The 13,359-nt window shown below is 46.4% G+C and overlaps 1 protein-coding gene across 1 annotated transcript in view; it reads right to left on the bottom strand.

Moving 5' to 3' along the window:
• Positions 1-7,793, bottom strand: part of ARHGEF18 (Rho/Rac guanine nucleotide exchange factor 18) — a gene marked incomplete at its 5' end in the record, with an annotated part of 91,549 nt that extends 83,756 nt beyond the window's left edge. The window contains one exon of the mRNA XM_079703778.1: positions 7,736-7,793. Within this exon, the coding sequence (XP_079559904.1) occupies positions 7,736-7,793 (58 nt within the window). The remainder of the gene's footprint in view (positions 1-7,735) is intronic.
• Between the last annotated feature and the right edge of the window lie 5,566 nt (positions 7,794-13,359).

Below are 13,359 nucleotides of genomic sequence, written 5' to 3'. Positions count from 1 at the left end.
AAGTCTTGAGTGTCAACTTGTCTATGGGGGGGTGTATATAAGCATTTTAGGTTTTTTTTTCCCAGTTTCATTGCGATGTAATTGACATACAGCACCGTACAAGTTGAAGGTGTACAGCATAATGACTTGACCTACATATATGGTGAGATGATTACTACAGTAAGTTTAGTTAACTTCCGTCATCTCATACAGATACCAAAAAAAAAAAAAGAGAGAGAAAATAATGTTGTGTTGTTCTGAGGAGAACTCTTAGGATTTACTGTCTTAGCAACTTTCAAACACACCATGCAGCAGTGTTAACTATAGTCACCATGCTGTACATTACGTCCTCAGGACTTATTTATCTTATAACTAGAAGTTGGTACATTTTGACCCTCTTTATCCAATTCCCCCACCCCCACCCCCTGCCTCTGATAACCACAAATCTGATCTCTTTTTCTATGAGTTTGGTGGTGTTTTTTAATTTTAATTAATTAATTTGTTTATTTATTTACTTTTGGCTGTGTTGGGTCTTTGTTGCTGTGCGCGGGCTTTCTCTAGTTGTGGCGAGCGGGGGTTACTCTTCGTTGCGGTGCGTGGGCTTCTCATTGCGGTGGCTTCTCTTGTTGCGGAGCACGGGCTGTAGGTGCACGGGCTTCAGTAGTTGTGGCGCACGGGCTCAGTAGTTGTGGCTCGTGGGCTCTAGAGCGCAGGCTCAGTAGTTGTGGCCCACGGGCTTGGTTGCTCCGTGGCATGTGGGATCTTCCCAGATCAGGGCTCGAACCCATGTCCCTGCCTTGGCAGGTGGATTCTTAACCACTGTGCCACCAGGGAAGTCCCTGGTGGTGGTTTTTTTTTTTTTAATTCCACATCTAAATGAGATCACACAGTATTTGTCTTTCTCTGTCTGACTTATTTCACTTAGCATAATGCCCTCAAAGTCTATCCATGTTGTTACAAATGGCAAGATTCCCTTCCTTTTTTTATGGCTGAATAATATTATCCACGCAATTTAAAAAATCTCTGTGATCCCCTGTGTGTGTGTGTGTGTGTGTGTGTGTGTGTGTATCTGAATGCCCATCAGTATCTGTGGGGTTGGATCTACATGACTCATCTAGGACTTGGGGAGATCTGCATCTGGTATTTGTGGGGGGGGGCGCTTGTGTCTGCCTGGGTTTCTTTGTGTCTACTTTTGTGTCTTTATCTCTGTGTGCATCTGTGTGGGTGCCAGCCAGCGCCTGTCTGTACAAGTGCTGCCCCCTGGTGGTGGAAGCCTCCTTACTTGCATTTTCACTAATGTCTGAAAAATTCCTGGCTGTCCCTTCTCTGTTCAGTGACCTCTCAGCCTCCACCCTCCCTTCTCAAAGGGTTAGCCACAAGTCTGTCTTTACCTACACATACTACTCGACTCCATCATCCACTGAAGTCTTATTTCCATCCCCGCCAGTCTTCTAGCTCTCTCTGGGGCTAAATCTATTGGGTGCTTTTCAGTTTCACCTTTACTGGACAAGTATGACCACTTTCTTCTTGAAATCCATTCCTCTCATGCCTTTTCTTCTTCTGTCTGCTCCTTCTCAGTCTCCCTTCCTGACTCTGCTCCTCTTCCTTTCTCTGCCTGACCTTTAAACTCTGTGTTCCCAGGGCTCTGTCCTTAGCCACTCTGTGTTCTCAGGGCTCTGTCCTTAGATCACTTCTGCTATCGTATTATGAGTAGGTGGCCTCCATATCTTTCACTCACAAAAAGATATAAAAACACACACTCTATACACCAACACCACCCAATACACTTCCCAGTGCATGTAGACAATGGCAAACATACACACGCAAATAGTCAGACATATGATCACACACACACAATTATATGCAAACAGCCAGTTATATACATAGAAATCCAGATAACAGTTCAGGGAGATTTAAAAAATCACTTACTCTGCTGTGTTCCAGGTTTTAATTCCTCATCTCCCACCACATACTTTTTCCTGGACAGACTACAAATGCCTCTTGGATATTCCAGACCTTTGGGTGGAGAGCAGATATGAGAACTTCAGGGAAATTAAAAGCAGTGAGAAGCCAGGAGGGACCTCCATCAAACTGATGGCAACAAAGACAGGGACCCAGGAGCCCAGAAACAGAAACACAGTGAGTCAAGCACAGTTAGCAATGGAGGCTTGATAAAAATCTTGTGTTAAAAATACAACAGGGATAACTATTTCTAATGGTGGCAGGCTACCTTATTGCAGATTTACCTTTCCACCAGGGTAAATCCAGCTAAAAAATCTGGATAAAATCAGAAGAAAAATAAACACTCTCAATTTGAAGGCGTTGGTAGCCAAGGTTTGAGGTGTCAGAATCCTAGAGAGGCGAGGTAGACATAATGCAATGCTGGGTGTTTTTTTTCCTCACAAGCAAATTGTTGATATAAATGCAGTTCTTAAGTGTGAAGCAGACCAGAAAGGGGCTGAGAAACTGAGTGTAGCTTCTGGCAGTCTTCTGGGGCTGGAGGAATAGACATTGGAAGTCAGGGCTCACAAAGAGGAGAGAGCTGGGGTCACCAAAGACTGTACCCTAGGAGCAAGGGGAGACCAGAAATGGACCAACCTTCACCCAGACCAAAATCCAGATTCAAGTCAGCTTAATCTCTGATTAGACTAAAGTCACCTGCCTTTACTTTCACTATCTTCCAGAAGCAAAAGTAAAACCTCTCTGGAGGAAAATAACACCATGAAGAACCACCAATGATATCTACAGTTTTTCATAAACAATATCAGGCATTCAATCAAAATTGAAGCACAACAGAAGATAGAATCTCGTTACCTAAAACCAGAAGAAAAACTGACAATAGCGACAGAGCCACAGAAGATACAGATACTGCGGTGAAAAGTACAGCAGAATGTGACACAGGGATGGGTTGGTCTGGTGTAAAACATCACGGGGAAGGGATATTTCCAGGTATCCTCTCCATGGGCAGTGTCAAGGGTACCCACTTAGTGGAAAGTTCTGATATACAGCCATCCCTTGGTACCTGCGTGGGATTGGTTCCAGGACCTGCGGTGAATACGAAAATCCTCAGATGTTCAAGTCCCATAGCTGGCCCTCTGCATCTATGGATTCAACCAACTGCAGATCATAAACACAGCACATGATCCACAGTTAACTGAATCCACAGATGCAGAACCTGTAGATACGGAGGGTTGACTATGTAGTGAGTAGAAGTGGGAGGTGACTTCTACTGTGGTTAACCCCCCAATTTCTCTTCTTTCACCAGGGCCATAGTTGACCATGGTGTTGCTTGAGTACTAGGTTAGGAACCAGTGGTTCCCACCTTGAGCTGTCGAGCTGATTGTGATGCTGTGGGGAGAGGAGGAAGGCTGGGTGGATTTGCATGGGTGGGAGTCATTGGAGGCAGAGGGCCAAGTGACCTTGAATGTCTCAGGTTAAAGTGTTCTGATTTTATTGTGTGTCTGTGCCAGAAGGAGGCTCTGATGGCATTTACCACTTGGATTGCCTCCTCTAACCTGATGCTAGTTACTGTGAGTTTTAAATAGCCCCTTGGCCTGCCAAAGGGTGGTCTTCTGGTCCTGGATGGTAATAGTAGAAAGAGCTAGTGGAGAGTTTGAATGGAGGTGCAGGGTATGGAATGTGTTCCATCTTTTTTCTTAAAGATTCTTTTTTTGATGTGGACAATTTTCTAATTTTTAAAAATTTTATTATTAGTAGTATTTTAAAATTTATTTTATTTATTTTTGGCCTCATTGGGTCTTCGTTGCTGCATGCGGGCTTTCTCTCGTTGCGGTGAGCAAGGGCTACTCTTTGTTGTGGTGCGCGGGCTTCTCATTGCGGTGGCTTCTCTTGTTGAGGAGAACGGGCTCTAGGTGTGTGGGCTTCAGTAGTTGTGGCACATGGGCTTAGCTGCTCTGCGGCATGTGAGATCTTCCTGGACCAAAGATCAAACCCGTGTCCTCTGCATTGGCAGGCAGATTCTTAACCATTGCGCCATCAGGGAAGTCCCTGGACCATTTTTTTTTAAAGTCTTTATTGAATTTGCTACAATATTTCTTCTGTTCTATGTTTTTGGCTTTTTGGCCATGAGGTATGTGGGATCTCAGATCCTGACCAGGGAATAGAACCCATACCCCACCCTGCATTGGAAGGCGAAGTCTTAACCACTAGGTCACCAGGGAAGTCCCAGAATGTGTTCCATCTTGATAGAAGTATGTGCCATCTTGGCAAGGATAGCCTCCATATTGGTGAGGGCATCTATCATCTTGGTGAGAGTCTCCGCCATTTTAGTGAGGTCTTTTACCATCTTGTTGATGGTGACTGCCATCTTGGTAAGGGTACCCTTGGTAAGGGTACTTTCTTGACACAACGGTGTCCTGACCCCTAGAAAGGGCAGATTCCAGGGAAGCCTCCATGACAGTGTCCCATGAATCCATTAGTGAACCCAGCAGAGATTGGCTGAGGCAAGAAGAACTACCCAGCTGACCCAACAAATCATGAGCTAAACAACTGGATGAAGGCAGTCAAAAAGATACAAACTTCAGCTGTAAGATAAATCAGTACTACTAGGGATGTAATGTACAACATGATAAATATGATGAACACTGTTGTATGTTATACATGAAAGCTGTCAAGAGAGTAAATCCTAAGCATTCTCATCACAAAAAAATTATTTTTCTATTTCTTTAACTTTGTATTTGTACGAGATGATGGATGTTCACTAAACGTATTGTGAAAAGAATTTCATAATGTATGTAACTCAAATCATTATGCTGTACATCTTAAATATAGACAGGGCTGTATGTTAATTATGTCTCAATAAAACTGGAAGAAAAAAAATCAGGAACTTGGGAGTTCCCTCATGGCTTAGTGGTTAGGATTCCAGGCTTTCACTGCGGTGGCCCAGGGTTCAATCCCTGGTCGGGGAACTGAGATCCCACAAGCTGCATGGCATGGCAAAAAACCCAAAAATGAAAAAAAACCATGAGCTAAATAAGTTGCTATTGTTTGAAGCTACTATGTTTTGGGGGTGCAATGCAGGGTGCTCTGATTATTCCCTGTTGCATAACCAATCACCCCCAAACCTAGTGGATTAAAACAACAATCATTTATTATTTCTCAAGGTTTCCATGAAACAGGAATTTGGAAGTAAGTGGCCTGACTGGGTGGTTTTGGTGTGGGGTCACCCATGAGATCCTAGCCAGACATGGGCTGGGGCTAGGCCATCAAGAAGGCATCTTTGCTCACACAGTTGGGAAAACTCAAAGAGCTGGCGTTCCATGGGCATCTCTTTTCATCTCTATGTGGTCTTTTCTCATAGTCTCTCCTGCATGTCATCCTCAGGGAAGCCAGATTTCTCACTTGGAGGCTCAGGGCTCCCAAGAAGAGAGAGAGAGAGAGAGAGAGAGAGAGAGAGAGAGAGAGAGAGCTATAGCCCGGTATAAGTGGCCTTGTCTTTTATGATCTCACATTGCTTCTGCTAGACTTTATTAGTTGAGGGACCCATGAAGGTCTGCCCAAGTCCAGGCACAAGGGACTCCACCTTGATTCCACCTCTTGATGTGGAGAGGTGAGATTCTGGGAGAGTATGTGGGCCTGGAGTCCATGTGGGCAGGTGTAGGGACAGGTTAAGATGATGGGCTTTGGGAGGGGGTGCCAACTAGGGGGCCAGCTGTGTGGGTCATGCCAGCCTAAAGGCCAGGGATGAAGTAATAGCAACCCAAGCCAACATTTAACAAGAGCTTATGTTGTGCCAGGCCCCAGTCCAAAGGTTTTACAGCAATAGCTCATTTAGTCTTCTCAGCCACTCTACGGTGGGATGATAGTAGTGACACTTCCATCACTCCCATTGTACAAATGAGGAAACTGAGACACAAGGAAGGTAAGTAACAAACATCTTAAACACAGCTTCTCCTCAAATCACCTCCATCCCCTCATTCAAGTGGAAATCAGCACCTTGTCCTGGATTCCCTCTCAGCCTGAACCCTATCTAGAGCCACCAAATGGTCCCCAAGTCCTGTCCCCGGTCCTCCTCCTGCATCTGTATCCTTCTTGCCCTGACCTGGTCCAGCCACTTTCATCTCCTGAGAGGGTCTCCCTACCCCCAGGATATCCCCTTCCACCCAGTTGCTTCTCCATGGGGGTGTGGTCCCAAGGGAGCTTCTAAAATGAACCTCACTGCTGTGTTCCGATGCTTCTGTGGATGCTAAAACCCCACCCCTCTTGAGGAAGAGCCCACCTCAAGCAGAGTCCAAGGAGGTGGTTGCCATGTTTTTTACAAGTTTACCCTACATACTTGATAGAGATTGAGACTCACCATTAGTCCCTCTTTCTAGGTGTGGCACAGAAAGTTTCTGAGGTTGCACGCTTGTGGCATGGGCAGGGATTGCTCAGGGGAGCCAGGTTTGGGGACACGGACAGAATAAGAGAGAACAGGCAAGGCTGACGATGTTTCAGAGCACCTACGGCATGCCAGGCACTGTGCCATGATTTCACATGCAAGGTCTACGACGACCCTTTTACAGAGGAGCAAACGGAAGCCCAGAGTGGTGAAGTCACTTGCAGACAGCCACACAGAGGCAGGGGAGCAGGGATTTGAACCCACAACTGGCTGACACAGTCATCGTCTCATCCACAACAGTATTGACCGCTGGCAGGTGTCCAGCCCTGTGTCAGGGGCTGGGGGGCCAGGGCGCATGTGGGGAATGTCCCAGACTAGATACACTAATGGGTTTGTGGTTGACATTCCACTGGTGCTTCAAGGTCCAGTGAAAAGCTTGCCTCTGCCAGGAAGCCTTCCCACAGGGACTCACTTGCGGTGGTGGCCAGGGAGCTCAAAGGTGGCTGGTAGTAGGGACAGCATTCCCTTTGTTGTCACTGGTTGTCAAACCCTTTCCTTAGAACCGCGGGTGACCCAGCCAGTGGAATTCTCCATGGAGAGTCTACTCTCTGAGTGCGGCCTTCAGGGCCTTCCCCGATGTTCCCCCTAGCCTAACCCCACCAGCTCCATCGTCCCTGGCCCCAGAGTGCCTGAAACCTGCCTGATGGCCTTGTTGGCAACCAGGGCAGGGAGGAAGCTGCAGGCCTGGGTGTGCCCTGCAGAAACCACAGCCTTCCCCACCCCACCTCACCCCACCCTAGGCAACCGGGTGAGTGAGGCTCCCCTCGGTGGGCCACCGGGAGGGCTCCAACCTGGAGGGCTGCCCGGGTGGAGGGTCCTCCTTCTTGGATGACCTTGGAAGATCAGGGTGAGGCTGTCCTCGGGACTGGCTCTCAGACCTCAGTCTTAAGCGGGAATTTGTTTTGAATGTCAGACTCCCCAGCGCCACTCTTCGGATTCTGTTTCAGGGAGGTCTGTGATCTCTCTCTTCACCCCAAATCTCTAGTTTAAGAAGCAAAGCATCCCTGGCGACTCTGTCACAGGGAGCCTAATCCACCCCGCCCCCCACACACACACCATTCATCCCCTGTCCCTTGTTCCCTGTGCGGTCTTTGGCTACAAGGGGCTCCATCTTTCTGTCTGGCTTTGTCGCCCATCATGGACCCCAGCCCCCTGAGGTATAAGTTCTTGCGACCACAGACTTTTGCAGAAGAACAAGCAGCCTCCCCCCACCCACTCGGGAAGTGGGCTGACCAGAAGGTGGACAGAAATTGTGGATGGTCTGTCTGCTGCCCCTCAGGCCTCCCCCGCAGACCCCACTGCCGCTCTGTCCCTGTTGGTCCATCTGTCCCCCACTCCCCAGTGATGGTCACTCACCAGATGAAGCCTTGTCCTCGCTGCTGTGGGTATCCAGCTTGGCTACAAGCTCCTGCATCCCCCAGGACCCATGGCTTGGGCTTTGAGCCTGCCTGGGGGGAAGCATCTGTGGGCCAGAGCCCAGGGTAAACCGCAGGGTGACCCAACTCTGCCCTAACTTCCTCTTCCACAATTGCCGCCTGCCTGGCTGGCGCCTCCACTCCCAGACAGGGGCTGAGGCAGGGGTCTGAGTACAGCACAGGACTGGGTTTTAGAAGAGGGAGCCCTCCTCTTTCGCTCAGACCTGTGCATGCAGGTGTCTTGAGGAGCTGGGGTTAGGGGATGGGGGGAACCTCAGCACCCTCCCCCGACCCAGGCAACTTCCTGCGGAACCAACTGCCGAAGAGGTATGGGGTGCTGGGGCCTCACCCGAGCACGTGGGTACACACACAGAGATGCACGGGGACACACCAGTCATGCGTATCCACGGAGGCACAGGCACTCATGCACACCCATGAACATGCACTGGCATGTGGGCACACACAAGGTTACATGGGGCACATGGGTCCCCATGGTGTGTTGGTAAAGGGTTAACAACCACCTCTCTTGACCACAAGAAAAAAAAAAAAAAGGGCCATGATGTGAGCATTTGCAGATTCCTGTGGTGTAAATACTCCCATCATGGCTGATTTCAACTGCCAACCTGATGTTGTTTGGTGTGGGGTTACGAAAAGATGCTCAGACTTGCCTCCCGCACGCCACTAGAGTGGGTACCCGGGCAAGTGGATTCTCTTGGAGTAACACGGGCCACAAGCTCGCACGTGTGTAGATAACTGTGGGTCTCGAAGACATGGAGGTGTGCAGACAGAGCGGTCTGCCTGCAGACACACCTGGGTGCGTGAAAGGCACACCTAGGCTCTTTTGCACTCAGAGACATGTGGGTGCATAGGCGCACACAACATAGTCATGGAGAGTCCGGGAACCACTCACGTGGGGACAGACACCTGGATGCTGAGGCTAGAAGGAGCCTGTGACGGGACATGAAGACAGGCAGGGCCAGCTGTCCCGGCTCACAGGAGCCCGTTCTTAAATGTTTAGGAATTTTGCTAGCTAGTTTTTAAAGGCAGGCATCATAAAAATTTAATGATATGAATTTATGGTTAAATAAATTCTGTTCAGGACAAAAGTAATAACCACTTAAATCCATCACCTCGTACTTAATGCCACTGAACTGCATGCTTCAAAATGGTTAAAGTGGTACATTTTGTGTCACGACATTTTACCACAATAAAATAAAAACTCATCACTTCCTAATTATTTTGCTACATTTTCCTCTTACTCATGCTCTCTCTTTTTTTTAACATCTTTATTGGAGTATAATCGCTTTACAATGTTGTGTTAGTTTCTACTGTACAACAAAGTGATCAGCTATATGTACATATATATCCCCATATCCCCTCCCTGTTGCGTCTCCCTCCCACCCACCCTCCTTATCCCACCCCTCTAGGTGGTCACAATGCACCGAGCTGATCTTCCTGTGCTATGCGACTACTTCCCACTAGCTATCTGTTTTGCATTTGATAGTGTATATATGTCCATGCCACTCTCTCACTTCGTCCCAGCTTACCCTTCCCCCTCCCTGTGTCCTCAAGTCCATTCTCTACATCTGCATCTTTATTCCTGTCCTGCCCCTAGGTTCTTCAGAACCTTTTTTTTTTAAGATTCCATATATATGTGTTAGCATACAGTACTTGTTTTTCTCTTTCTGACTTACTTCACTCTGTATGACAGACTCTAGGTCCATCCACCTCACTACAAATAACTCAGTTTTGTTTCTTTTTATGGCTGAGTAATATTCCATTGTATATATGTACCACATCTTTTTTTTAACATCTTATTGGAGTATAATTGCTTTACAATGGTGTGTTAGTTTCTGCTTTATAACAAAGTGAATCAGTTATACATATACATATGTTCCCATATCTCTTCCCTCTTGCATCTCCCTCCCTCCCACTCTCCCTATCCCACCCCTCTAGGTGGTCACAAACCACCTAGCTGACCTCCCTGTTTTATGTGGCTACTTTCCACTAGCTATCTATTTTACGTTTGGTAGTGTATATATGTCCATGCCACTCTCTCACTTTGTCACAGCTTACCCTTCCCCCTCCCCATATCCTCAAGTCCATGCTCTAGTAGGTCTGTGTCTTATTCCCGTCTTACCCCTAGGTTCTTCATGACCTTTTTTTTTTTTTCTTAGATTCCATATATATGCTATACCGTATGCTATACGGTATTTGTTTTTCTCTTTCTGACTTACTTCACTCCGTATGGCAGACTCTAGGTCCATCCACCTCACTACAACCATTGTATATATGTACCACATCTTCTTTATCCATTCATCTGTCGATGGACACTTAGGTTGCTTCCATGTCCTGGCTATTGTAAATAGTGCTGCAATTAACATTGTGGTACATGACTCTTTTTGAATTATGGTTTTCTCAGGGTATATTCCCAGCAGTGGGGTTGCTGGGTCATATGGTCATATGGTAGTTCTATTTTTAGTTTTTTAAGGAACCTCCATACTGTTCTCCATAGTGGCTGTATCAATTTACATTCCCACCAACAGTGCAAGAGGGTTCCCTTTTCTCCATGCCCTCTCCAGCATTTATTGTTTGTAGATTTTTTTATGACGGCCATTCTGACTGGTGTGAGGTGATACTTCATTGTAGTTTTTTTTTTTTTTTTTTTTTTTTTGCGGGACGCAGGCCTCTCACTGTTGTGGCCTCTCCTGTTGCAGAGCACAGGCTCCGGATGCGCAGGCTCAGCAGCCATGGCTCACGGGCCTAGCCGCTCCGCAGCATGTGGGATCTTCCCAGACCAGGGCACGAACCCATGTCCCCTGCATCGGGCAGGCGGACTCTCAACCACTGCACCACCAGGGAAGCCCACCACATTGTAGTTTTGATTTGCATTTCTTTAATGATTAGTGATGTTGAGCATCCTTTCATGTGTTGTTGGCCATCTGTATGTCTTCTTTGGAGAAATGTCTATTTAGGTCATCTGCCCATTTTTGGATTGGATTGTTTGTTTTTTTGATATTGAGCTGCATGAGCTGCTTGTAAATTTTGGAGATTAATCCTCTGTCAGTTTCTTCATTTGCAAATATTTTCTCCCATTCTGAGGGTTGTCTTTTCGTCTTGTTTATGTTTTCCTCTGCTGTGCAAAAGCTTTTAAATTTCATTAGGTCCCATTTGTTTATTTTTGTTTTTATTTCCATTTCTCTAGGAGGTGGGTCAAAAAGGATCTTGCTGTGATTGATGTCATAGAGTGTTCTGCCTATGTTTTCCTCTGAGAGTTTTATAATGTCTGGCCTTACATTTAGGTCTTTAATCCATTTTGAGTTTACTTCTGTGTACCGTGTTAGGGAGTGTTCTAATGTCATTCTTTTACACGTAGCTCTCCAGTTTTCCCAGCACCACTTATTGAAGAGGATGTCTTTTCTCCATTGTATATTCTTGTCTCCTTTATCAAAAATAAGGTGACCATTTGTGTGTGGGTTTATCTCTGGGCTTTCTATCCTGTTCCAATGATCTCTATTTCTGTTTTTGTGCCAGTACCATACTGTCTTGATTACTGTAGCTTTGTAGTATAGTCTGAAGTCCAGGAGCCTGAATCCTCCAGCTCTGTTTTTCTTTCTCAGGATTGCTTTGGCCATTCGGGGTCTTTTGTGTTTCCAAACAAATTGTGAAATTTCTTTTTCTAGTTCTGTGAAAAATGCCATTGGTAGTTTGATAGGGATTGCATTGAATCTGTAGATTGCTTTGGGTAGTATAGTCATTTTCACAATGTTGATTCTTCCAATCCAAGAACATGGTATATCTCTCCATCTGTTTGCATCATCTTTAATTTATTTCATCCTTGTCATAGTTTTCTGCATACAGGTCTTTTGTCTCCTTAGGTAGGTTTATTACTAGGTATTTTATTCTTTTTGTTGCAATGGTAAAAGGGAGTGTTTCCTTAATTTCTCTTCGATTTTTCATCATTAGTGTATAGGAATGCAAGAGATTTCTGTGCATTAATTTTGTATCCTGCTACTTTACCAAATTCGCTGATTAGCTCTAGTAGTTTTCTGGTAACATCTTTAGGATTCTCTATGTATAGTATCATGTCATCTGCAAACGGTGACAGTTTTACTTCTTCTTTTCTGATTTGGATTCCTTTTATTTCTTTTTCCTCTCTGACTGTTGTGGCTAAAACTTCCAAAACTATGTTGAATAATAGTGGTGAGAGTGGACAGCCTTGTCTTTTTCCTGATCTTAGAAGAAATGGTTTCAGTTTTTGACCATTGAGAACGATGTTGGCTGTGGGTTTGTCATATATGGCCTTTATTATGTTATCTTACTCATGCTCTTGAGGTTATTTATATCTACTGAAACTGCTTGATGGAAATAGTATATAAAGGCATTATATACTATTCTATATCTATATATCTATATAGATCTATCTGTCATCTATCTATCAAGATATATATTTACATACTGGACTGTATCTTTGCAATTCTGTATTTGGTGACATCACATTGGTACTTTGAAGTTGATCATGGTGAGGGTATTTACACCATGCAAATGGGCAAATCAGCGTCCTCCACTTGAGAGCCAGCTGTTCGCCATTTACTAACACACCACTGCACCTGCACGTGTGAAACCTCATACATGAATGCAGGAGCCCCCCCTCCCCACCACAGGACACCAGAGACACACACAGGCACAGCAGGCTCCTGGACTCCTGGAAACATGAACCTGCAGAGATGCATCCAGAGGGGGGCAGGCAAGGAGATACTAACACAGACCACTGTGCTCATGCACACATGGTCACACATGAGCACGTGCCATCAGGTGGACACCCAGGATGGACATGAGGACATACATACAGAGTGCACACCCCTGGACGTACATGGGGCCACATAATGACTCACACACACATACATGCACACAAGGGCAGATGCTGGGCACCTGTGAGAACACACGTGGAGACACGGACACACTGGTTGTCTTGTGACACAACCCCCCCTCCCCCCCCCACAAAAGCCACAAGTACACAGACCCAGGGGCCTTCAACACAAACCCTCGCTGACCGAGAACCCTGTGCTCGTCCTCTGGGACCCACACACGACAGTCCACAGAAACGTGCAAATGCAACATACACCCGGAACCAAGGAGACACGAAGGAATACAGATTCACGCGCATGATACATCCTGCAACCAGTTGATTATTTGTTTAATGCAGCACGCATTGATTGAGCACCTACTGTATGCTGGGCACTTTTGTAGGCATGGGATTATGGTGAAAAAGACAGAAGCAACCCCCTGTTCTGGGGAAGCTCACGGTTCATTGGGGCAAGCAAACTGTGAACCAGAAAACAGACCCACAACGTAACTTCAGATGGTGTTAACTGCTGTGACAGGAAGTAAACATCATGATGTGACAGAGATTAGGTGGGGGTGGTGGCTGCTTTAGCTGGGGACAGGGGGAAGGGCGTCAGGGAAGGCCATGGGAGCTGACACCTGAGTGCCCAGGAGCCAGGCGTATAAATGAAGGTCTGGGGAAAGGGCATTCCGGGTGGCAGGAACTGCAGGGACAAAGGC

Source organism: Hyperoodon ampullatus, assembly GCF_949752795.1.
Source record: "Hyperoodon ampullatus genome assembly, chromosome: 4".
NCBI lineage: Eukaryota > Metazoa > Chordata > Mammalia > Artiodactyla > Ziphiidae > Hyperoodon > Hyperoodon ampullatus.
The sequence above is the reverse complement of the archived record's forward strand: the minus strand, read 5'-3'. Positions and strand labels throughout refer to the sequence as shown.